At 42.0% G+C, this 25,801-nt stretch overlaps 1 protein-coding gene across 8 annotated transcripts in view; it reads left to right on the forward strand.

Annotated features, from left to right (window-relative positions):
• Positions 1–25,557, forward strand: part of EBF1 (EBF transcription factor 1) — a 312,968-nt gene extending 287,411 nt beyond the window's left edge. For 4 of the 8 annotated variants that reach the window (XM_069953297.1, XM_069953313.1, XM_069953307.1 and 1 more), the window contains exons 11-17: positions 957–1,045; positions 18,674–18,739; positions 20,172–20,349; positions 20,504–20,683; positions 20,931–21,125; positions 22,765–22,833; positions 24,253–25,557. In XM_069953297.1, the coding sequence (XP_069809398.1) occupies positions 957–1,045; positions 18,674–18,739; positions 20,172–20,349; positions 20,504–20,683; positions 20,931–21,125; positions 22,765–22,832 (776 nt within the window). In that variant the 3' untranslated portion in view covers position 22,833; positions 24,253–25,557. The remainder of the gene's footprint in view (positions 1–956; positions 1,046–18,673; positions 18,740–20,171; positions 20,350–20,503; positions 20,684–20,930; positions 21,126–22,764; positions 22,834–24,252) is intronic. The other 4 variants (XM_069953328.1, XM_069953344.1, XM_069953336.1 and 1 more) reach the window with 1 other exon arrangement.
• The last annotated feature ends 244 nt before the right edge of the window (positions 25,558–25,801 follow it).

Raw genomic sequence — 25,801 nt, forward strand, 5'->3', positions numbered from 1 at the left:
GGTCTGCCTCTATGGTTGTTTAGGCTCATGGCACACACTGGCAGTCTGTCTTGTGGCCAGAGGCAGCATTACACCTTCAGCCCTGAAACGTCAGTGATGTCACTTGTGCACCAGGAGTCTGGGGGAACAGGACGCAGCGGTCCTGTGAGCATGTGCATCAGGGCGTTGGTCATGAGTCGAGCATTGGTCCGTGCAAGATTCATGGGGTACCGTACAGTTTCTTGCTTGGGGCCCTATGATTCCTAGCTATGCCCCTGGTCCAGGGATAGTACAAGTAAGTATACAAACAGCATTGCCGCTTACCTCTGGCAGCCACTCACTGTCACTGAACTATGCATTCTACACCAGGCCCCACGAATGCCAACCAAGTGGCATAACCGGCCATAAAGTGTACACATTGATCCTCCTCAGTTAATCCCAAAATATTTTATGGAAATAAGCAATGAATTGCTTCACAGTACTATGTAAAAGTGATGTCCGTCTTTCATAACAACGGCCATCATTGTGGTTCATGGAAAGAAGGCCATCACTTTTACATAGTGTGAGCCTATCCCTCACCTGAATCAGCAGTGGGTACCCTTCATTCTAAGGATCACTGGAGGTCCCACTGATCTGAAGCTGATGGCACATCCTAGCGGTAATACCGCTTTAATATAACGTACTGGGTTTGCATGAACCCACATAAACAACATTGTAATAGCTTTGTAAGCTGTCCCTAATGACAAAATTAGCTCTGCTACATGGACAAAGTATCTGCAGATTGTTTATGGCCTGAGAAGAAGTTATAGTCTTACAGTCCTGATACGGGATGATACATCAAGTAAAATATCTCCAATCCACAGGTCACATTACGAAAATAGATGGCTTTACTGTCATCACATTGTCCTTGAGTAGAATTTATAGACGGTGATTCATACAGATGACTAAACCTTGCTGCTTCTTCTTCTTCTTTTCAGCTCTGAATGAACCAACCATCGACTATGGCTTCCAGAGACTGCAGAAAGTGATACCAAGGCATCCGGGGGACCCAGAAAGGCTTCCTAAGGTAACAGAGGAGTATTTGTCCACAGTTATAAGACCAGGGAGGGGGGTAGGTACAGGCCTGTTGAGATTGACAGTTATGGCTGAATCCACTCTCTTGTTATATAAGAGTATGGGTGGCCAGGAACCACCCGACATACGCCGACAAACCACATTGTGGCCACCACAGGTACATAGCATCTCGAACCTGACACCTATGGTGACCACAGTGATTGATAGCGTGATATTTTTGCCACCTATTTTTTGATTCCATACCAATAAGTTCACCAGTGACTGCATTGCTCTCATTCTAAGCTAATCTGGCTATAGGACCGCTGGGACTTTATACTGACTTTAATGGAAAGTAAAATGGTAACACCCCCCTCCTCCTCCACAAGCTGCAGCTCCAAGAGAGCATGGCAGTCTGCTAAAATGCTGCAGTCAAGGAAGAGTTTATGGCCATGCTGGAAAACTGGAGGAAAAATTATTAAATATGTTTTTTTTTTCTCTTTTGTTTTAAAGGGGTTGTCAGTTTTTAAAGGGATTTTTTTTAAGGATTAGGGGGGGAAATGGCTACTTTTTTTTTTTTTTTTTTGCAATGGTGCCTCATCTGAGCATGGGCTGTGTCTTATATTGTAGCTTTGGAGCTGAGCTGCAGTACCACACACAACCTTGTGGACAAGTGTGGCACTGTTTTGTCACTGCACACAATGCGATAAATCTAGTTGGAGTCATGGAGGGGGAGCAATTTTGCTGAAAAGTCTGTTTAATATTCTGGCTCTGTTGACATCCCTGAGGCTCGAATATGTCATCATAGGCCTTGCTCTAATTCCCGGAGTACATCCAGCTTTTTTTTTTTTAATCTAATTGGAGCCATGGAGGGGGAGCTACTAGGCTGAAGAGTCACAGAGGATGGTCAATATAAAACAAAACAAAAAAAATAATTTTTTAATTGGGTCAAATTAATAAAGGAAACTACTCCATGTCCCAAAAGAAACCAGGGCTTCTATTCCCGCTCAGGAACTTTAGGCCTGGACACCAGCAGAGCGTCTTGGCAGCCCACACAACATGACATGTGCAATCCCAGGAATCCCTTATTCCGGTTAATGAAACTATCATTAGCCGCAGCTTGAAGGAAGGCAAAGTTACATCATTTCCCAGTTCCTATATAACTCTGGCTGCCAATACTAACATTTCTCTTTACACGTCTCTGTAGACTCCTCACACACACTCAGTGTCACTACACCGCCCCGCGCCCGCTCTGTTTCCTGCAGTACGCAGGCTCTTTATGGTCTCGTGATCCCTCCATCTTACAGTATATATATACTATACGCTGTACCTACTTATACCGCCCCCTCCCTCCCTCCTACACTGTGAAAACAAATCTTTGGTCAGTCGGAGTGCACTCGTGATTGAAAGCATTAGGGTCTTTAGAGAGCGCTTTATGAATTATACATCATAATACAATTACATGCCATTACAGCCGGGGATTAGAGCCGGCTGACAGGGGGCTTGCAATGTAAAGATTTGGGTTGGCTGCAGATGATGAGGCTTCACGGTGTGGAGTGACAGGAGGAAGGAGTAGAGAGGAGTACTATGTAGCCCTAGTGTGGGAGGTAAGGAAATCACTAGATAGTTACAGCAATTACAGATAAATGGAAGCAGATATGGGATTAGATTCCACGCATCATCACAGGTTCACCACGGTCATGTCCATTTACAGCATTATCACACCCTATGGAGCGGGTACTCTTCCTTCTTCACTTTGCACGCCACCAATTCGGCAACTGCATATGTGGGGTAATAGGTCTGGCACTGTTTATAGGGGCATTCTGTGCCCGACAACATATACAGGTTATTGGTGGTTTAAATGGGTGCACTTTGGTTGGTAAATGTGGGCATGACCATTATTTAGTGGAGGGGCTTATGTACAAGACATGTTCCATAGTAGTTTAAGGTGCCATATCCAAAACTGCCAAAACTTAAAGTGATTCTGTACCCACAATCTGCCCCCCCCAAACCACTTGTACCTTCGGATAGCTGCTTTTAATCCAAGATCTGTCCCGGGGTCCGTTCGGCAGGGGATGCAGTTATTGTCCTAAAAAACTACTTTTAAACTTGCAGCCCCGTGCCCAATGGAAGTATCTGTGCCCTAACTTTGCACCACCCCTCCGTCCCTCCTCCCCACCCTATTCATCATTAGGAATGCCACTGGAACATTTTCTCCTGTTTGAACATTGCACAGGTGCCTTAACAATCCAGCCCATGTTCAGTATTCACACAGCTGATGAATAGGAGACAATGTACCTGGAGCATTCCTAATGATGAGGAGGGCGGGGAGGAGGGACAGAGAGGTTGTGCCAGCCTAATGCACACACAATCTAAGCCCCGGCTGTTGGGCACAGGGCTGCCAGTTCAAAAGTTGTTTTTTAGGACGATAACTGCATCACCTGCCGATCGGACCCCAGGACAGATCTTGGATTAAAAGCAGCTATCCGAAGGTACAAGTGGTTTGGGGGGGACAGATTGTGGGTACAGAGTCACTTTAAGGCGTTGCATTCAAAACTGCCAAAACTTAAATTCCTGCATCCAAAACATCCTTGCAACCAATTCTCTAAAGTTGACAACTAAGTAATGTTATCCTGTATGTATAGTATCTGGATCTGGTTCTGTAAGTCTACCTCCAGATGAAACCTATAATTCTTCTTTAATTATGATATCCCTACCCCCTTTCACTTTTAAAGGGTCAGTAAGCTGAGACATGTGGTTGTTTACAAAGTAAACTTATCTGTGACATAGAGAAAGCATGATGAGCCTCAGTAGTGTCCTCTGAAGCCGAATTGCAATACCCCACACAAACTATAGAGAAGGGTGGCGCTGTTTTGAAAGAAAGAAGCTTTGTTTTTTTACCATGTGACACATGCCATGTACGATTCTGGTGTCTTTGGTGTCTTCCTATGCAGCAGAGGGGCTTCTAGGGTCTCCGGCCGAGCCCAAGTGTGACAAAAAAATCCACATCTACACAAGTTGGGATGGATTTTTTATTACTGTCCTTTGTTTTTGTTTTTAATTCTAATCACAAATCTAAAAAACACAAAAAGTCGCTGACAAATGACATACCTATTTTGATCACGTGACCCATGTTTTTTTTATGTACAACTTTCTTTTCTTTGACCCATTAACCCCATAAATCCATTATTTTACTGGTAAATAGAAGAAATGGAAGGAAAACAACTCCCTATATCTCAGCTTCCTAGACCTTGGGGAACGTGATATGGCAGAAGAGGGATATTGGGATTAGTCTTGTATTTACGGGTTATATGATTGGCGTCAGGATTTAACCCTTTATACCCTCCCTCTTGGTTGCTCACTCGCTTTGCCCGCCAGGTGCATCCCCGGGCGGTGCAGGGTTAAGGAGTTGCGTTCCGCATTGTGCAGCGGGGCGTGCTCCTACATACATGTGTGATTACATGCACACACACGGGAGCGCAGGATTCTTGCTGAGATTCTGTCCCATCGGCTCACTGGTGCAGTAACAGCACAATTGTTCAGAATTTATTCCCGTCACCATATGGTCGGCTCATTACCATACACTCAGCGTCCATATGGAAGCCTGGGATGTGAACTCTGCTCGGTGGAACTGCCAGATGAGCATCTCTGTTTGTGTCATCTGCCATATTTACGTTGTTATGGCAACACAACATCAATAAAAAAAAGGAGACGTTGGCATTTCTCGCTCCCTCGCTATCCGGCCTTAACTCTTTGCTTGTAGTCATTTCCGTTACGTTTCCATAATGTATTGGCACAAACAAATAGGAATAACAGCCAATCAGATTTCTGCTTACTGATAAGAGCTACAATCCGATTGGTTGCCAAGGCTGGGAACTGGTTGCTATGGGATACAGCTCAGTTTTATACATGTGGCCTACATCATTTAGAGGGCGAATTCACCCTCATGATAATTTCCAGTCACAATCTATTCAGTTCAACGATAAATAGGAATCCGGTGCCCTACTTCTGTCAGTGTCCCACATCGAACGGCTCAACTAGAGCGCCAATATTAGTCAGTGACCTTCCAGAATATTTTTTGTGGGAATTTTACATTCAGTGAAAATTTACAATATTTTCCAATTCTAAGTATCCGTCTTATTAATACTAATACTCGCCTATTAGAGGAGGCCTGCTGAGGTAGACAAGCCCTTTATACTGTATATCTGATTTATGCAGTTAGGGAGCATGGACAGCAGCGGCTGTATATGTAATCACTATGGGGTCCTTGGAGAGAGAAAGCAGGGCCTATTCCTGGTTGTCTCATCCCCTTTGCTATAGGCTAGTGGAGGGGGAAACAAAAGCCTGGTACCCTAGTGGGGTCCCATTGAGAAAAACCAAACTTCATGGTAGCAAAAATGTGCTGATCTAGAAAGTCATGTGACCTAGGCGACCGCAATATGTAAGTCCGTCACGCTCACTTAGACAAAGAGCGATAGGAGAGGTGAGCAGCAGCCTAAAAAATTCTCTATCCATCTGTCATCTATATATCTATCATCTATCTATATATCTATCTTCTATCTATCTATCCATCTATCTATCATCTATCTATCATCTATCTATCTATCTATCCCCTAACATCTATATCGCATATCTACCTAGCTATGTATCTATCAATTATCTATCTATCTCCTATTATCTATCTATCTATCTATCTATCTATCTATCTCTCTCTCTATCTCCTATCTATCTATCTATCTATCTATCTATCTATCTATATATCTGTCTATTATCTATCTATCTATCTATCTACCTGTCTATATATGTCTGTCTGTCTGTCTCTCTCTCTCTATCTATTATCTATCTATCTATCTATCTATTGATCTATCTATCTATCTATCTATCTATTAGCATAGAATCTGCACTGAATAAATCAATGTTTTTCCTAGAAGTCACCTGTAATAAACTTCTCACCTGTGAACCCTCTCCCCCCCCCCCCCCCCCCCCCCCTTAAAAAAAATAGCACCCATGACACCTGCTGGTGATAAGTTGGTACTACACTTCAGGTGTCACTACAGGGCTGATGAATTATGAATACCTTATTCATTGCCTTGGTATTATTATGTAGGAGAGCTCTATAGTATGTATCTTTTATATTATAACTATATGCACCACCAAGACAGTATAGAACAAATGTAAGATGCCAGATCATAAACTGTTACTGTGATCAGGGGACATATTGTTTCCTATATCCTCCGCACACCTGTGAATTACTAATCAAGCCCCGAGCCTATTAATAGCCGCCATACAATAATGGGAGTCGTCAGCGAGATCCTTAAATCTAAATAAATTTTCGCCTCGACGTCCCTGATGATGTGATCCAGCTCGGCCTCCCCGTCTCAGTGTTTGCAGTCTCAGCTCATCAGCTCACATTAGCCTCATGCTGAATATTTAAACACAGAACAGTTTAAAGGCGGACGAGCGCAACACTTTGCCGTTTGGTAAATCAGCCATTTAGTTGCTGGCTCATCTTCTCCCTGCATGCCAGGGATTTGTGTGCCCAGCTAAAGAAGATGGGCAGATGCCAGTCCGGGGAGCATACACACAGCTTGCTCATTATGTGTTTAGATGCAATACCAGACACTGGGTAGAAATGCAGAACAGAAGGCGTGGTGGCGCTACCCCTGTAGGGGGGCATTTACTTATGATGGCCATACATTTATCATGGCGTGTATGAAACACACTAAACAATGCTGCATAACATCTTCTTCCTCTGCGCTCAGCAAAGCTTTACATTTACCATAGGGTGTAATCTGAGCTATAAGGCCTTATTCACTTCTATGGAAATATTTTTTAAATAAAAAAAAAAGAAAATTCAAAACTCGCCAAAAGTTTCACTTTGAAATTAAAGTTTTTGAAATACTTTATATTTATGTCCGTATTGATTTTTTTAAAACCTCTGCCGCCGTAGTTTCAGGCTCCACAGAGTTTTAAAGGGAAATTATTATTAACATGGACAATGTATTGTGGGCATAAAAATGCAACTTGACATAATGGAATATCGAGATGAGTTTCAGTATTCAGTAAAGGCACTTTCTTCCAGAAACAGCGCCTGTCCTGTCCTTTGTTTGGGTGTGGGTATTGCAGCTCAGTTCCATTGACATGAATAGAGCTGAATTGAAATACCACACACAAACTGAGGACAGGGGTGGCGCTGTTCTTGCAAATAAATTATTATGATTTTTCTAATCCTGGATAATCCCTTTGTAAAGTGGTACTGTCAAATAAATGAAATCATGACATCTTGTTTGATAGAGCGCACAGGGTCCCACTCCTAAGATCACGAGATATAGCCAGGTGAAGCATGTTCCAGCTGCGCTTCACTCCATACACTCATACTGAGTATTTTGAAGGTTAAAAAACAAGCAAAATTAGCCTTTTCAAGCATTTTTTTTGTAAAGTGTTTATGCACAATTTAGTTTTAGACCATATACAGGATCCACAGCAGATTTGACGCTGCAAGTTCCGCAGACAGGAGCACGGCCAGGTAATGTATTATCCCGGCAGCGGTGGGTTATGTGGCATGGGGCTTTACATATTCGCCGTGGAATGAAAAATCTGCTGCGAGTACAGTATGTAAATCCATAGGAAATGACAGGATAACAGTGGATTTCACTGGAGAATTCTCAGAGTGAAATCTACTGCGGATCCTGTACGTGTGAAACCGATCTTACTTTGTTTTTAGGCAGTTTTTCAGCTATTCAGCTGTTTGGTGTTTTTTAAAGTAAAAAAAAAAAAAAAGTAAAAACGTTTAAAACAATTTTTTTTAAAACACACAACAAAAACTGTTTTTCTCATACGTAAAATATCCCAAAACAAGTACCTTACACTTTATTTTTACCTTATTTTTGGTCAGGCATTTTGCAAAAAAAAAAAATCTAATTTCAATTTACTTTTTCATGTTTTTTTTTTTCACTTAAAAAAAAAAACACGCATGAGCAAAGCCTTATAATGTCCTGTGCCTCATTCCAAGCATATAAAGTTTTCAGACTGAGGAATAAGCGAGTATTCAGCAATGAATTTCAAGCAGAAAACTTTCCTCTTGAATTCCTCACTGAATTGTATTCATCTCTGGCAGAATAGGAGCAGAATTTAAACAGAATGCAAACGGAATTCAAGCGGAATTTCAAGTGGAATTCAAGCCCCATTGACTTATATAGGATTCCTTTAGCGGAATCCGCCCAATGAATTGACATGTCACTTTTTCAGGCTGAAAACGGATCTGCGGCGGAATTTTCAGAGTGGAAATTCGAAGAAGCAGAAAGCCCATTAAAGGGGTTATCCAGCGCTACAAAAACATGGCCACTTTTCCCCCTCTCTTGTCTCCAGTTCAGGTTTGCAGTTAAGCTCCATTTACTTTAATGGAACTGAGTTTCAAACCCCACCCAATCTGGAGACAAGAGTGGCCATGTTTTTTGTAGCACTGGTTAACCCCTTTAAAGCCAATGTACATTCACAATGTGCATTTTTAACGGGCGGAATCATGGCTAGATCCTTCGTGCATTTTGATGCGGAATCCACCTGAAATTCCACGCGTATTCCTCAGTGACAACATACCTTTAAGTTTACTCTCCGCCTTTCTTTATCATGTAATTTTTTTACTCCAACATTCTGTACTGATTTATTCCCTAATATATATCGATAGCGGTCAATGCTTCGTTTTCCTGATACAGAGCTCCAAATTCCCTGCCTTGATAGGAATCTTAAAGATGACATGTTGTCTGCCTGAACACACCAGTAGGCGGAGCTTATCTGCTTACATTACTCAGTAGACTTCTATGCTCCCCCTAGTGGTGGCTGCAAGTAGTCAACTTGATGTATTTAAAATCTAGCTCTGTGCTAAGAAATCCAATTCCTTCTATTGTTAAGCAATATTGTAGGAAAGGGCTCATTTGACATTAGAATAGTTTCCTCTTCATTGAGCCGGCTGGTATTACAAGAGGTAAGTGATGGAGGGCAGGCGCTGCTGCTTCTTCTTCTTCACCTGCTCGCCTTGAGAAGCCTTTGGAGACAGACACCTCTGGGCTGAGTTTAGCTGCTGATCCTTCGCCTTGGCTGGAAGCAGAGCTCTGGCTCATTAGTGTCTGTCCCTGGGGCTGAGAGCTCAGCACCATGGCTATGCTGTGTGATCCATCATTGTAAAGTCATCTGTCCCAGGCAGCTGTGCACAGGCCAGCCGATCGAAGGAACAGCGCTTACAAGTCTATTATTGCAGGCGGGACAGTAATTGAGCAGCAGGGATGGAAGGGAGCAGCTTAGGGAATAGGACAGAAATCGGAACTTGATAATATCACACAGCAAATCATTCATCTCCAAGCATCGGCCTTGTCCTTGTGCCAATCACATTTATCGGGCTTCTTATATATGTTTGACAGATACTGGAGGATGTTTTACTCACCTACGCCTCTCTATATATTGTATATACTCTTGGAGATCTCGTATTGCTAAAGAGGTCAAAAAACAGCGCCACCCCATGGACTGTGTCTGGTATTGCAGCTCAAACCATATCATTGTCTATGGAGGAGGGATTTCTCTAACCAATCACAGGCCAGAGAGGTGACCTGCCTCATTCACCCATTGGCTGTCATTGTGTTTTCTTGTTTCATCGATCAGAAGGGATCAGTTCAGGCGGCGGCAGAGGGTCAGGCAGTAACATATCCCTTATGTCATTTGTAATATGTAATCACCAATATATCTTTATAGGAGTCCCTGTTTATATTTCTGACACACAGCTAAAAATCTAGAGTTAAAGTGTACCTGTCACTTTAAAAAAAAAAAAAAAAAAAACTTTTAGAAGTTTTGATTGGTCAGGGTTTGGATGTTCTGAGTGCTTCTCTTCCTACCCTGTGTGGGCACAACTGAGGAGGTCCGATAGACTTCCATTGGGGGTTCATCTCTCATGGAGAGAACGCCTAGCATGCACTTCTCCCGATCTGTCTCTATAACGTATCAAAAGTTTTTTTTTTAAAGTGACAGTGCCCATTTCAGTTATACCACTTGAACTTCATTCCACCACCACTAGGGGCACATGGTCTCCATGAGAAAACAGTATACAAAACAGTTGTAAGCTTCCTCTAGTGACGACTGCAGACAGACAGGCATTAATTCTATGTCTTTGCATGGACTTTGAAGCTCTATATCTGATGGGGGCTTGGCTTTCCTAAAGCCAGAAATAAATATGAAATGACTCAGGATCTGTTCGCATTTACATTGCAGTCTCAGTTGCAGATACCGTATGCAGCACTCTGAATGATGTAAAAAAAAGCCTGATGAGTCCTATTATATGTCATTGAAATCTGTCGGGTGTTGTTAAAAACTGCTGGAATGGAACAGAACAGAGCCTTAATACATTTACAGCTACTGAGACTCGCTTATATATTGGGAATTTTAAGATTTGTGATGCACAACCTCCACAATCAATCCCTATGGTAATATTTTCATATATATATATATATATATATATATATATTCTGGATAGAGACTTTAGTTTTCTGCAGTCCATCCCGACACAACAGAGGTTAATTTTTCTTTCTGACAATGCAGAAAAGGTTACAGGTGTAAGATTTCACACGTATAATTCTAACACTCCGCTGACAGTCTCAGCTCATAACTCTGCACGCCCGAGCATGGAGTAAAAGGGGGAAAGTGCACTTCCACAATGGTGAATAAAGGTGATATAGCGACGGAAACCACATGCCGAATGTGTCATTAAACGCTCTCTGGCACCTCCACGCAGACGGTTATGTGGTCCCTGTATACTTACATCATTCTACGCTGCTTAGATATTAGAACCGAGGTGATCATGTTTAACTCAAAAATTGCTCTTTTCCCTGTTTTCACAATCACGTGGGGTAGAGCTGCTGCACCTGTCATGGGCTGCGACATAGAAGCAGAGCTGGCCTGGTAATCAAGTATAAAGGAGCTATTGGTACTCAAACTAGAAACTGCACCATATGGCTATGTTCACACAACGTATATTTTCGTAAAAGTACGGCCGTTGTTGTCGATTGCAACAACGGCCGTGATTAGTATGAAAATATACATTACGTTGCCATCTATGGCATCCCGGCCGGAGCGTATACACATAGTACACACTATATCTGTACAGGGGATCAGAGCTACGTATGAGGAAAAATAATTCATGTCAAAGAGTGATACAATTCTGTCTGCCTGCTGCCACCACTAGGTGGAGCTTATTGTATACAGATTTGTACAGCTGAAAATAAAGGGATTTTTATAGACTATGATATCTCCCCCTTCCCTGTATCCATCCCCTCCTTGGTTGAACTTGATGGACATGTGTCTTTTTTCAACCGTATTAACTATGTAACTATGTAACTATGTAACTATATTGCTAGCCTATCCAATATCAGGTCCCATTGATGGACTTTCAATAGGAATGTTCAAATTTGCCATAAATCGGTATGTGTTGCAAATTTTTCTTCAGAAGTGCTGTTGAACTGCATGTGGGTGGGAGTTATTGTGACCAGTGTTTCACATGTTAGTGTTAACTCCAGGGATAAAAACATATCCCCACATATATAGGATAGGGGATAATTGTCTGATAAAGGGCGGTCTAATCTATTAGAACCCCCACGATTGCGAGAACGGGGACCCGTGGGTCACTACATGTACCCAACCACTCCTTTTGTTTTTTTTGGAGCCGCTCTATAGAAAATAAATGGAGCTGACTCCATTCAGTGGGAAGAGTCAGGTCCTTATTCTTGTGATCCTGGGGGGGGGGGGGGGGGGGGGGGTCGGACCCCTCGCAATCAGACATTTATCTCCTAGCCTGTGGATAGGAAATGTGTCTTGATAATTGAGATTAATTTTAAAGGGAACCTCTATCATCACTTTCATGCTGCCCGAAACAGAAGTCATTGGGCTTGTTCTCTCTCTGCACAGGATTTGATTGATTGATCTTTGGTATAAGAAGAGATCTATCAACCGAGGGTAGTGGTTCGGGGAGATGCCACCAAGGAGTGCGCCAATGGAGCAGGCAGCATGAAAGATGACAGGTTCCCTCTAAAGAATTGTCACATACATAGAGAAATACATAGATATAAATGTGTGTTCTTTTCATGATAAGGAATCCACCCAGCACCTCCCTCTCTTACGGGATCGCAGCCAGATTTGCCCCTTATGACTACAGCTTTACAGTCTGACATTACGGTTACATAACACCTTCTGCTGGGAATTCACATATTGATGTCAAATCTATAGCAACGCCCCGCCGAGCTTCGTATCTCTAACACGTTATCCGCCACGGCGGGTGCAGGCAGGAAATTCCTTCCCCGAAGCGCGTCGGATTTGGTGGGCCGCAGCCCGGTGACCCTCCTCATGTATTGATTGTGTGCTGAGCTCGGGGTTACAGCTAAGCCTCCATTTAGCTGGGATTCTTCCTTTCCATCATGCCCCCTTCTAGATGTAATGTAAACCAGCTGTGTTTATTGTATTCTTGTGAGCTGATGGAAAGAAGCAGAGGGGGGAAAAGAGGGGGGAAAAAATAAAAAAAAGCCATTGTATTTATTACTTCTGCCTGTTGGGTGGGAGTGAGAGCATATGTTATAAGATCCCATCTATTTATCCGTTCTCACGTTCCTGAAAAGCGGCGCAAATAAAATGCAGCCATTAACCATCTCCGGAACGGAGAGAAGAAGAAGAAGCAGAATCCAATATATCCTCGACATTAAATAAATAGTAATGGGTCGGCGTCCCTCGGAGCGGCGTGCGGAGTAAATGGCTTGGTTAGGGAAATCACCTTGGGTAATTGTAAGGTCAACAAACACTATTCAATCCTTCATCTTTTCCCCCCCGATGGCAAATCAACATAAATATTCCGAGTCTCTTTGTACCATGCCCGTGCGGGGAAATTGTCCCCGTGATGATGCCCTCTCAATCCGCTAACATAATGTCATAAAATATACATCTCAAGGTAAACATGCGATGACATTCTAAGCGGGCTCCCCACTCCAGCAGTAAATGAGAGGTTAACTCCCGAGTGCCAATCCCATTATTGAGGGAATTTAGCACCTTGGACAGCTCTGTAAAATTCTTTATTGCTTTTCTGACCCACTCGGCATGTTTTGCCTGTGTGTTCCTCGCCTTCCTCCTCTGATTGAAAGGCAATATATTAGATCCTGAACACAAACACGCCTCAGGCCCGTTCCCTCGCTGGGAGTGCAGTGACACGGAGGGACTGTAATTTTCTGGTCACTATACTCTAGGGCAGCGAGCCAGGCGTCGCTGGTTAACTTTACAAAACTACCGCATGTACCAATCTGTCTTATTCAGCCTTAAATGACTCTGCTAAGTCGCTCTTCACTCTCCGTTTTCTTCTCCCCCCATCAATGACAAAAACAATCATTTTCTTTACCTGGAGTTTACACAAAGTAATTTCAGGGAGTTTTGCACAGATGTAGCTGAGTTGAGTTGTGTTTGTGTTTTTTTTTTAGCGTTTTTCCTTATAGTTTGTAATTAAATGCATTTTTTGCCCATTTTTGATTTGTTAGACTATGTTTATGTATGACTACGTTTAACGCCGTGTGAACATAGTCTAACAAATCCAAAAGGATTGCGTTTTTCCTAATATGCTTAACCTAAACCAATGGTGAAATGGCCTTGTGTTCTCACATAGTTTAATTTTACAATCTCGGGGGCTTCTTTTTTTTGTCCCGAAAGAAAGTAGCTGTTTCTTGAACTATAACTTTTGCAGTAGCCAAAAAAATTGCTCAAAATATGGCCAAAAACTTCAGCAAGATAGTCAATTTAGGACCAAAAATCGCCAAAAAGTAAAAAATAAATAAATCTCAAATTGCAACCACAAAAAGATTATGTAACCAACTTAGCTCTGCTACATTTTTACAGTACATTTGGAGATAAGGAAAACTAAAGGAAAGAATTATTTTACGTTTTGTCCCCTATTCTAAGGGCCCTATTCCACCGGATGATTATCGTTCAGATTCTCGTTAAATCGTTCGAACCTAAATGATAATCTTTCGGTTGAATAGCAGTTAACGACTAACGATCGAACGAGAAATTGTTGATCATTTAATAAGACCTGGACCTATTATTGTTTCTCCTTCGCAAATCGTTCGCATTGAATAAGAATTCGTTCGGTCATTCGCAGTAGTGACGAACGCAATAGCAACGACAAGACGACCGCAAGAACGATCATAAGTAATGTTTATCTTTCCATGTAAATGGATGAACGATTTCAGGTCTTTTGTAATAGCGGTCGTTTGGATCGTTTATCGTTATCTGGTGGAATAAGGCCCTAAGGCTTTGTTCACACTATAGCCATGATTACGTGCAACTGCATGAAACACGTTGGTCCAACATTCAACCATAGCTTTTAATTGTGTAGAATTAAAGTCCAGACGATATCCTGGAGTGCTTACTATACCATACTCCTCGTGTACCAGGCGCTTAGTCCCCGCCAGAGATTATAGTAGCAAATACAAGAAGAAATAGGGGGCGCACTCACCCGATAAAATCTTCATCTTTATTTCTAAAAGCCATCAGCGTGGCTCGCGGATGTGGGAAAGCCAAACACCTTGCGTTCCCACTATCCGCCAGCCATGCTGATAGCTTTTAAATGTTTTTGAAGAAATAAAGATGAAGATTTTATCGGGTGAGTGCACCCCTTATTTCTTCTTGTATCTGCTACTATAATCTATGGACCTGTCTTAAGAGGGAGCATCAGAGTCCTCCACTGTCCTATCTGTTTATATGCACCAGTAGTGCCGGTACTGTGACTAGATTATTGCAACAATTCTCACCACTTTTTTGTATGATGGTTAAGACTGATTAAGACCATTACAGAACCCTTGTGAGAAAGGAACAGCACTAGTGTGAATAGAGCCTTTGGCTTTGTTGTTCATGTATGCATCATGGCTTCCAATCCCGAAAGCCGCAAAACTGTGTGAGATCTATTGTTCACCAGTGGTGGACAACTCTACCTACTCATAATGGATTCATCCCGTGCTGTTAGTGGGGGTAAAGTCCACTCCGGAGCACCATTAGGAGCACTGCCGCGTTATCCACCTACTCCTTCTAATGGTAATCAATGGAGGGGGTGGGCCGGATGATGTGGCAGTACTCCTAATGTGCTCCAGATCAGAGTTTATGCCGACCAACAGATCAGGACTGGCGCCAAGAAGGAATGTAAGACACGTTCCCCCAGCGCTATAGGAGGCTATCAGCAGCTTAGATGCATCTAACCTGCTGATAGTTCCCCTTTAAGGCAGAGTCCACGTACTGCATAGTCCCAGAAAGAAAGTTGCATGGTTTCGCAGTAAGTACAGGTGGCGCACATGTGTTTCCTACCATGGCAGCAATATGTTTACGCAACTCATCAACAAGAAAATAAGACAATGTAAGAAATCATAGATAACAAAAAGAAAGAAAAAAAAAACATCACAAATTTTCTGCCTCCGTTCCCTCGTTCCTGAAATCTCAGTCATTATCTGCGATGTCTCTAAATGGGATTAAGAATAGGTGTCAGAGTCTTCTTGCCGTTTAAGTTTTGCCGTAGCGACGCAGTAATAGAGGCAAGTTTCTCTGAGCTTATTTAAACACATATCTCCCCGGGCTGGATATAATACGCTGATTACGGAATAGGACTGTAGATCAAAAACATACAGCCCACACCGCACAATTCTCATTACGTCCCCATTAGGTGTTACTAATCACCGATAAGCCGGAAAACCTGCCGCTGATTATAGATTTATACAGCTTGTTTTCTCAGTCTACTAAAAAATATTCCTTTTCCTTTCAAGTCTTTTGGTTAAATATGTGACCCCATATAGATGCCACCGGTCATCAGTCTATAGACCAACCGTATCTAAGGGGGTTCTTGTCCTAAGGTGGGCATACACATTAGATTTGGTTAAGGTCCCCATACACCTTTAATATCTGATGGCCGTCAGTTATCCTCCCCGTCTTCCCCATACACAGGAACATTTAAGACCGATCCTGTGTTCTCTATGGAAGGGGGGTAAGCCCCAGCCAGAGAGCTCTATCTCTCCCAAAACGAAGGGGTCTGGCGGTGATTTTCCATCACGGCCCACTCCTGTCACCACCGACCCCATATAGATGCCATTGGTCATCAGTCTATAGACAAACTGGATGTAAGGTGTTCATGTCCTAAGGTGGACATACACATTAGATTAGGTTAAGGTCCCCATAAACCTTCAATATCTGATCTCTCCCGTCCTCCCCATACACAGGAACATTTGGCACAGCTGACCAATCTTGTGTTCTCTATGGAAGGGGGTTCTCCCAGAACAAAGGGGCAGGCAGTGATTTTCTATATCAAGCCTGACCCCCATTACCACTGACATCATTTGTCGGGGGACAGTCGGGAGTGCACCAGTCATGAACCAAAGATTATTCATCCAGCTATCAGTCAAAAATTTCAAACATGGCCCACTTTTTTCCAGATAATGACTTTCTGCCATTGGCCGGCTAAATCAATCACTTGCCTGATGAAAGGTTAAAATTTCCAATTTTCATCAACTTAAGTTTAATGTGAACGGGCATCTTTAGGCTGAAACAGCATTTATCCAGGGGTTTGTCCAGGCATAAAAAACCATGTCTGTTCTCTTGTCCTCAGTATGGGGACGGTATTAGAGCTCAGTTCCATAGAAGTGAATGAAGCTGAATTGTAATACCACACACAACTCAAGGAAAGGGGTGGCGCTGGTTTTGCATGAATTTAGATTGTTTTCTAACTTTGAATAACCCCTTTAAGCTAGCCATACACTTTCGGCTAAACATTTATTTAGCCGATAGGTTTCTCTTCCAATGCACTCTCCCCATACACTTGAACACTTGGAAGGGAGAGGAAAGCTGCAGACAGCTTAACCTTCCCAGAACAATATGATCAAGTGGAAAAAAATCGAATACCCCGACGCTTCTCTCCGGCAACATCATCTATCAGGCCGCCACACCCTTTAGGGAGTCAGCGGAACCTGCCAAAGTCAGTGGGTTTGGCAAACTTTAATCTAAGGTGTATGGTCACCTTATATATCAGGATAGCCCTATGCCAGTGGATGAACCCAATGAATATGGAAATTGGACCATCGGACTTCGAGCATCGCTTGTCCACAATGAACGAGCAACTGGCAAAGGGTTAAAATTGGGATACAGTTGAGAAGGAGGGAGAGGGGCTTACTCCACAACTAGACGCCCCTCCCATATCTTCCAGCCCGTTTCCCCTACCTTGCTAAGCAATTCATCTTCGTACGGTGCGGAATTTTAGATTGAAGAAATGCTAATATGTATCTAAAAGCGTGTCATCTGAGAGTTTGCGAGAGGTTTATGGTGACAGCAAAATGAATGCAATTAGATCTCAATTTTCTGATGAGAAACTGCTAAGGAATGAATAATAACAATTTGCTTTTTGGGGAAGGACAGTGACTTTCTTCTTCGTCTCTTTAACTTTTTTTTTTTTCTTTTCGAGAACTTTTTGTATTTTTTTTCCTCTAGTTTCCCGCTATAATACAATGTGGTTTTAATTAATGATCTGTATAAACTGCAAGATGATAGAAGCCAAGAGACCATATCAGCTGGGTTGGAGTCCAGTGGTCTGAAGTCTAAGTTCTCCACTTGGGTGGTACATGTCATGCTACTCTCAATGTAGAAGGAACATGGTTTAGGAACACTGAAAAACACTGTTTTTAGCGTATGTACCCTCAAAATTTGGGAATTGTCATCCAGATTTCTAGGACTTCTTAACAAATATTCCCAGCCTATAATGAATACATCACCTGCAAAATTAAGCAGTTATATGACCCAGGAGATTAAGGGACTCTCTCAGGAATGACAATTGTGGCATATTGCCAGTATATAACAGCAATGTCTGATCCACATGGATTTGACCACTATAATTTCCACCAATCACAAGGTTGTGGTAAGAAAGAAACATGCTACTTGGTATCCTGTTGGCTCCATTCTACTTTGCCTGATGGTGGCATGGTTGACCATTGATTACAATGGACCAACCATAGGGTCTCCAAAGAGAGCTAAGCAAAGCTTAGAGGGGACAAAGAGGGGTGATCAATTATACCGCCATCACCTTAGTGGTATGCCACCATCATCTATCCTGTAACATCCTCTTTAAAGGCAGCCATACCACCTATATTTACCAAAAACAGATAAGGCCACCTACTTGGGAAGACCACTCCTTTATTCAAGTATGAGTCCTAGTTTCCAGTTCCACTATCCATTATACGTAATGGCCATATTCTTTGAGAAGACAACTTCTCTAGAAGGAAAGTTTTTAAGAGAATCCGTCATCACTTTCTTGCTTCTCGAACTTCTAGCCACTAGTGCTTTATTGGCCTTGACTGATAGATCTTTCCCTATACGGAAGAGACATATCCACCATGGCCAGTTGGGCAAGAAAAAGGACCACCTTGATGATTAGTGGTTTGGGCAGCTTGAAAGTTATGACAGGTTCCTTTTAATGCAAATTAGAAGATCATCTCAAAGAGGTTTTTAACTGTACATATAACTCAATAGACTTGTTTTGTTCATGCCATTGGTTTATAGCTGTGTCTAAGCCCAGTATTGTAATACATATCATCTTCTTTTTCTGCAGGAAGTGATCCTGAAAAGAGCGGCGGATCTAGTAGAAGCACTGTACGGGATGCCCCATAATAATCAGGTAGGTATTCTCTATACTGCTGTATTCCTGAACGTAGTTTCATAAAGAAGTAACAGGAAATTCCATGGAGTCAGAGGGCCAATCATAAGCCCATAGGGCCCATAGCCACAGGATACTGGTCCTACAAATCTGATGTATATTAGCGACTCAGAACCCACCTGTTCCTGATCATCCCCCTCGCTGTCTCTTCTTACATTTGTGGAATTACTGGCATTAGAAAAAGTGAATTGGAGCCGTTCCTCATGATGCAATATTATACCACTATAATATCTCATCTCCTATGTTATATTATTCCCTCAGGGGAAATGTTTGTTCATCCTAATGCAATACAGTTAAGAAACAATTGGATGGTTGTTTCATCATGTCTGTGGTCTGAAGAACATTTCCACCTGAAGCCAAATAAGTGTCCCTGTGTCTTCCTCAAAATGTTTTATATATTGGGTCCGACCGCTGAGACTCCCACCGATCATGGAGTAAATGGAGTCTTGGGCTCTGTCTGCTGGAAATCCCACGATTACTAGGAAAGAGGTCAATTGTCCTCCGAGAATAGAGTGTTTGGTTGACTATCAATACATATATTCTCTTTGGGACTTCCCAACATTGTGGAAAACCAAACTTTTCTATGCTTGGAAGTCCCATAGACCATCAATGGAGCTGTCACTGGCCATACACACTGCCATTCTATTCACTCAGGACACAACCTCCATTCTAGTGATCTTGGTGGTCCCAAATCTCAGACCCTCAGCGATCAGTTATTCCCTTATCCTGTGAATAGTGGACAACTTTTTTTATGACAATTCCCATTAAAGGTGTACCTAAGCCCCCACTGATCACTAGATTGAAGAAAAATAGAAGCAATTTTTCTTTGTTTCTGCCAAGCACAAAGTATGGATTCCATGACACCATCATGGAGATGTATAGAGACTTTCCTGGCATCCCTACTCCATGCACCCAGCTTTCCAGGCAAAGTCAGGCATAAGCAATGGAGCAAAGGTTTCAGATGAGCCTTTTTTTTTTATCCCATCATTCTCAGTGAGGATCCCAGCAACCAAAACCCTGACTGATCGCAACTTCTGACTTGTTGCTTTGACGCATCAGATGCTGAATAGAAGTTTAAGTACACTTCACACTTTACCTTAAAGAGATCTATGAGCATTAATATAGATTATCCCTAGAGATGAGCAAACCTCGAGCCTGCTTGGGTCCATCTAGCAGTAGTTGGATGCAGCCCTAAGGATGCCTGGAAAACATGGACTCCCTTTGGTTGTATCCATTTCTACAGCGTGCTCGAGGTTCGCTCACCTCTAATTATCACCTTGAAAGGAGAGGATCACTCGAAAAGTTATGGCTATTGGTGATTTTCTGTGTATTTTTGGTAGCGATTTCTTAGCTATTGCTGCTATTCATTTCCTAATTTTCCCTCGTCATACAGGAAATTATACTGAAGAGAGCAGCGGACATTGCCGAAGCATTGTACAGTGTTCCCAGGAACCACAGCCAACTCCCAACTCTCGCCAATTCCTCTGTGCACCCCAGCATGATGGGAGTCAACTCCTTCAGTGGGCAGCTCGCGGTTAATGTGTCAGAGCCATCACAAGTCACCAACCAGGGTAAGGGAAGCAAGTTATTATAGTATTGAATGTCCTTATGTCCCGTCACAAAATACAATCTCTTCCATGACAGAAAAAAATATATATATATTTAAAAAACATTTTTTAAATATTTTCTCTGTGCCATGAATGACATTATACCATCACTTTTCAGGTTTCTCTCGCAATACAAGCAGCGTGTCCCCACACAGCTATGCCCCTAGCACCACCCCTCAGCAGACCAACTACAGCTCCGTCACCACCAGCATGAATGGCTATGGAAACACGGCTATGTCCAACCTCACAGGATCACCCAGCTTCCTCAATGGCTCTGCCGCCAACTCACCCTATGCCAGTAAGTGGGGAAAAATAAGATGTAGAACTACTGTATGTCTTAAAGACTATCTACAAAGCACAAAAGGGCCATCATAGCTCCTGGTGAAGTATTTGGTCAGGTAGATAGAGCAATAGTCTCACGGTCCTACTGGTACTCTTCCTCCCACCTACCTGACCACAATCCTGACTTGAAACCAGCAAGTTCTCTATCTGGTCTTTGGCTTGTCCCATTTTCATGCTGAATTTTTCATATATTTCTCTTGCAGTTGTTCCATCTAGTCCCACAATGGCTTCTTCCACCAGCCTACCATCCAACTGTAGCAGTTCCTCTGGGATTTTCTCCTTCTCCCCAGCCAATATGGTGTCAGCTGTAAAACAGAAAAGCGCTTTTGCTCCAGTGGTCAGACCACAGGCGTCTCCACCTCCAACCTGCACCAGTTCCAATGGCACCAGCCTACAAGGTGAGAGGAGACTTCGCAAGTGAAGAGTCTACCACAGTATTAGATTCATCTCATGTACTCAAGAGGGAGACCATAATAACCATAGATATCAATAAATTATCAAGGGAACTCAAAACATTTTGCAGATTTTTTTCATTTTGTGGTCTACACACGTCATGAAGAACATATGTTGAGTTTTCGAGAAACAGATAGTTATCTACAGAAACAGAAGGGAGTCCTTTGTTTATTCGTAAAGGAAAGTAGATAATCCGGGTGGGGTAGAATTTCTTCAATCTTTTGACAGATTCTAGTTTTTTGCCTTCCTTTGCATTTGTCAACACTTTGAGGAGAAAGGTTGGAGTTGTGGACATTTACACAATTAATCACACAATTCGAGATATAGGTCTCCTTCTTCATTTTTCTTCTATGCTTCTAAGGAAATACCCAAAGGAAATACACAAGCAAAATTTTCGCGAATGATTTTTACAATAGTAGAAAACCTTTTTGAAAAATTATTTCAATAACCACCATCTCAATATGAGACAGATGGGGGGTCTGATATATTTAATGTTTGGTGGGGTATTAAATGAATAGATATGGGTCTAAACATCACACACAATCATACACAACAGGAAATAAAAACCAAAAATTTTAACCAATTTTTTTTGTAAAAAGTTGATTCATCACAAATTTTAATCTCAACATGCTTTAGAAAACCGCATAGATTTTATTTTTTTTTCCGGGCGGAGCTTTTTATCTCTGCTCATTGTCGCCCCCTATGTGGTATTGCAATTCATTTGACTTGTCAAAATCAACTGAATGAAAAGGAGCGGAAAGCACATTTGTAGCCCAAAAAAGTGGTTGCACTTGTAACTCATTCATCTGAGTATGAATCTGACTAGACTTGATCCTCAAAGGAGAAGTCCGGTGAAAATTTTTATTAAAGTATTGTATTGCCCCCCAAAAGTTATACAAATCACCACATAAAGTGCTTTGTTCCCTGCACTTACTACTGCATCAAGGCTTCACTTCCTGGATACACTGAGCATCCCTCTGTCATCATCTTCTCCAGCAGCAACAGCCCGCATAGCTCTGGGAGTTGGGTCGTGACATCACCATGTTATCCAGGAAGTGACATCACCATGTTATCCACGAAGTGAAGTCTTGATGCAGTAGTAAGTGCAGGGAAAAAAGCTCTTTATGTGCATTTCCTGTAATTAGTGTATATTGGTAATTTGTATAACTTTTGGGGGGCAATACAATACTTTAATAAAAATTTTCGCTGGAATTCCCCTTTAAAGGAAATCTGTCATCACTTTTCATGCTGCCTGAACCACAAATTCTGGTGGTGATTCCGGTGGTGTTGGCCCTGCCTGTCTTGATAAATAGCTCCATTACTATACCCTAACAGAGAGAGTTGTATCAGGGAGGAAAAGAGAAGTAGCCACTACAATGACTCGGGCAGCATGAAAGTGATGGCAAGTTATGCTCATAATAAGAGAGGAGTGGTCTCCTAACAGCACAGAATAATACTTAGAGAAGCAATAAGCTTAGGACTCTCATCAGACATATGAACACAGCCTAAACCTCTTTTTGTTGGGATTGTCAGAATGTAATTTTACCCAGGTAACTAATTTGCCCTTTTGTCTTCCCTCATCAGACCAGTCTTTTGTGGACACTGGCAAGTTCCTCAGTTCAGGCTCTCTGCAGGGCTTGGCCTTCTCCTGAAGTATGTGACCAGTTCTTCCCATTTTCTGCTCCTGTCGTGTTTCTGTGTTCTGTCTGTGTCTATTGACTAGAGAAACCATTTGTACTCTTACATTTACATCCTTTAGGGCCTGGTAGAGTAGCGAAGGCCTTCAACGAAATGTGTGTATAGACTAATATATTGACAGTGGGGAGCACTGACCAACCATGAAAAGTATCCTCTATCACAGTAGACACAGAGGGACTTACTTGCTTTCCAGAGTTGCAGAGGGTGAATTGGTTAGTCATACACAGGGGCTAGGCCGGCGTTTTTATCATGACACAGCACCCCTGCCAAGCAGCAGTTTAGTGCCTACACAACACAGTGGATTTTGCCGGCAGCAGTTGGCTCTGGCCGGAAGCAGACTTGGTTAATTCAGCTCATCTGCCGTTCAGCTGGATGGTTGAAGCCAAGCTGCTTCTGGCCCTGTTCACTGTATAGCGTCGGTGCTGAACAGCCTATCGGCATCCCGCCAATACTTGACTAATGACTTATCCTGTGAATAGCTCAGTGGTCTGTCTTTCCCAGAAACCCCCTTTAAGCTAAAACCCTAAGTTAGGGGTACCAACATTTGGAAGGTATCAGGACATTTACATTACATCCCCACCCTGTGATCACCCATAAATGCCCACAAAAACAGGAAGGCCCCAGATCTGCCACTTTTGGGCAGGGTTTACATAAACCTTACCCCTGGCGTGGCATTAAGTGGCATGTGCCAGAGACAGTGCCATGATGTAAGTAGGGGACTAGATGCAAATAGGAGACCTGTACTTAGACTTGACTGCTACCAACGTTCCTTCTTTGAGGTCAAGGCTGGCATCAGACAAGACCCATGTTGACTCCTAAGCAAGTTGTCAGGAATCAGGTCCTTAGCAACCAGTCTCCAATTAGCATATCTTCTGCTCAAGAATAGGTGGTCATAAACTTTCAATAGTTGTTAGTTGGACATTCATTAAACCAACGGCTGTCTCTTCTAATAGCCCTATACATGAACATTTGGCGCAGCCAAGCGAACATTTGGCACAGCCAATGGTAATGTTTTAAATCTGGTGGTGGCTTATCTCCAACAACAGGAGCAGTTGAAACCCAACATTCCCAACCTTTCTTTTTCCAGACATGACCTGTTGTGGGAGAATCAGGAGGCCCTTATATATGTTAGACACTTAGCTGGTCCCACTAATGTCGGAGGGTTCAACCACCATATTGGGACCTTAAATTGCCACTGAGTTGAAGACTGAAGGGCAAAAAATAGACAGCTTAGGATTTTTGTCTTTCCTCGAAAGTAGTTGATATGTCTTAAGCAGATCATGTTTATTGTATTTGGGTGTCATTTTAGTATCAGGTGTTTTAAGTGTCTATTTAGTCACCAATGTTCACTTCTCTCATTGTGTTCCTCTCCAGCTATCTCCGGCATGATTGCACCACCCATGTGAAACAAATCAAAGAAGATCTCACCTGGGGGGCTCTTTGCTTCGAAAAAAAAATCACCTCTAGAGTTTGGGAAGAAGAACTTAGCTCGTTTTCTCTTTTCTCTCTCTGACCGAGAGCAACTTTTAACTCAGGCCTCTGTACAGAGGAACCATAGAACTGCAGATGTAGACAATAGCAGAACACACACAAACCAAGACTTATCGATCATCCAGAAGTGTCTGTAGTCCCGACCACCACCATCATGGATCTCTACATTGCTCAGTGAAGAGGACATCTCACATCAAGATCACTCGAAATAAGAAAATCCTTGGACGTTCCTATTACCATTTTTACCCCTGTGCTTGAAGTAACTTATTAATGTCCATGGATAGATATGCACCATGAGCTTTTAGATATCCTTGTGGTTGACAATTTGAAGGAGTTTTAAACCTGGATCATTTGAAGCCAGGGATCTTCTCAAGAAGACCTTGTAAGGGTCATTGGAAGACAAAGTACACTTTTTTTGCTATAAGTTTTGTAATTGTTTGACATGTTGATCAAGATGATTGAGGGAGAGGGTCTTTTTTAGGTTTGGGACAAGGATCTAAACAGAGCAGAGGGTGCCACAGTATAAATCAAGTTTTTCATCAATTTATTTTTCCATTCGTCATCCCAATTGTTCAACTTTTAAATTCCCGAAAGTTGGGTCATTAGTAAATTGAGGACTAAAATCATCTTAAAACCGTGGTTTTAAGCAAACACATAATTGGTATATAGGTGGGCCCTATGTGAAGATGTCAAGACCTCTTATTTACCTCCCACCACATATCATGGACACCTACATGGTTGCCCATATAGCCTTGGATTATCCAGAATACGTTATTCTGTATCATATTATTTCGCAACCTCCTGCCTTTTCCATTTATGTTTAAGTGCAATTCATTCAAGAATGTTAGCCAACTTTTTAAACTTTTTTTTTTTTTTTAATTGACCAATGCAGTCACAGCTACTGAGCTTTGGTAAACTAAGCACAAATCGAAGTATCAAATAGTTGGGTTGCAGACTAGCAATTGAACCCTCTTGTTGAATGATGATCGTCAATGGATATTCCATTTTCCATATCCCCTTTATTTTTTAGATTGACCTTATAAATATTGTATATGATTTTGTGACCTTGGTTATTATAATTTTTTATTTTTTTTAATTTGCCAAAGTTAGAATCCTATTTATATGGGAAAAATCCAGTTTACTCTCTGTTCTGCCAACACAAACAAATGTATAAAAAAAACAAAAAAAAACAAATATATATATTATAAAATGTAAGAAATGAACAAATGTGACACTGCCTCACGCCTCACAAAAGAAAGGGAATTATAATTTTTTTTAAAGGTGTCTTGTTTTAATTTTTTATTATTTTAAGGGGAATTTGTAAAATATCCATATAAATAATGTATTTATCTCTGGAATTTGTACAGCCCTTAACCCGGTTTATTTTATTGTGTATGTTAAAATGTGAAAAAGTGCCGACTGTTAATTTTTT

Source organism: Dendropsophus ebraccatus, chromosome 1 (genome assembly GCF_027789765.1).
Source record: "Dendropsophus ebraccatus isolate aDenEbr1 chromosome 1, aDenEbr1.pat, whole genome shotgun sequence".
In the NCBI taxonomy this organism is placed as follows: Eukaryota; Metazoa; Chordata; class Amphibia; order Anura; family Hylidae; genus Dendropsophus; species Dendropsophus ebraccatus.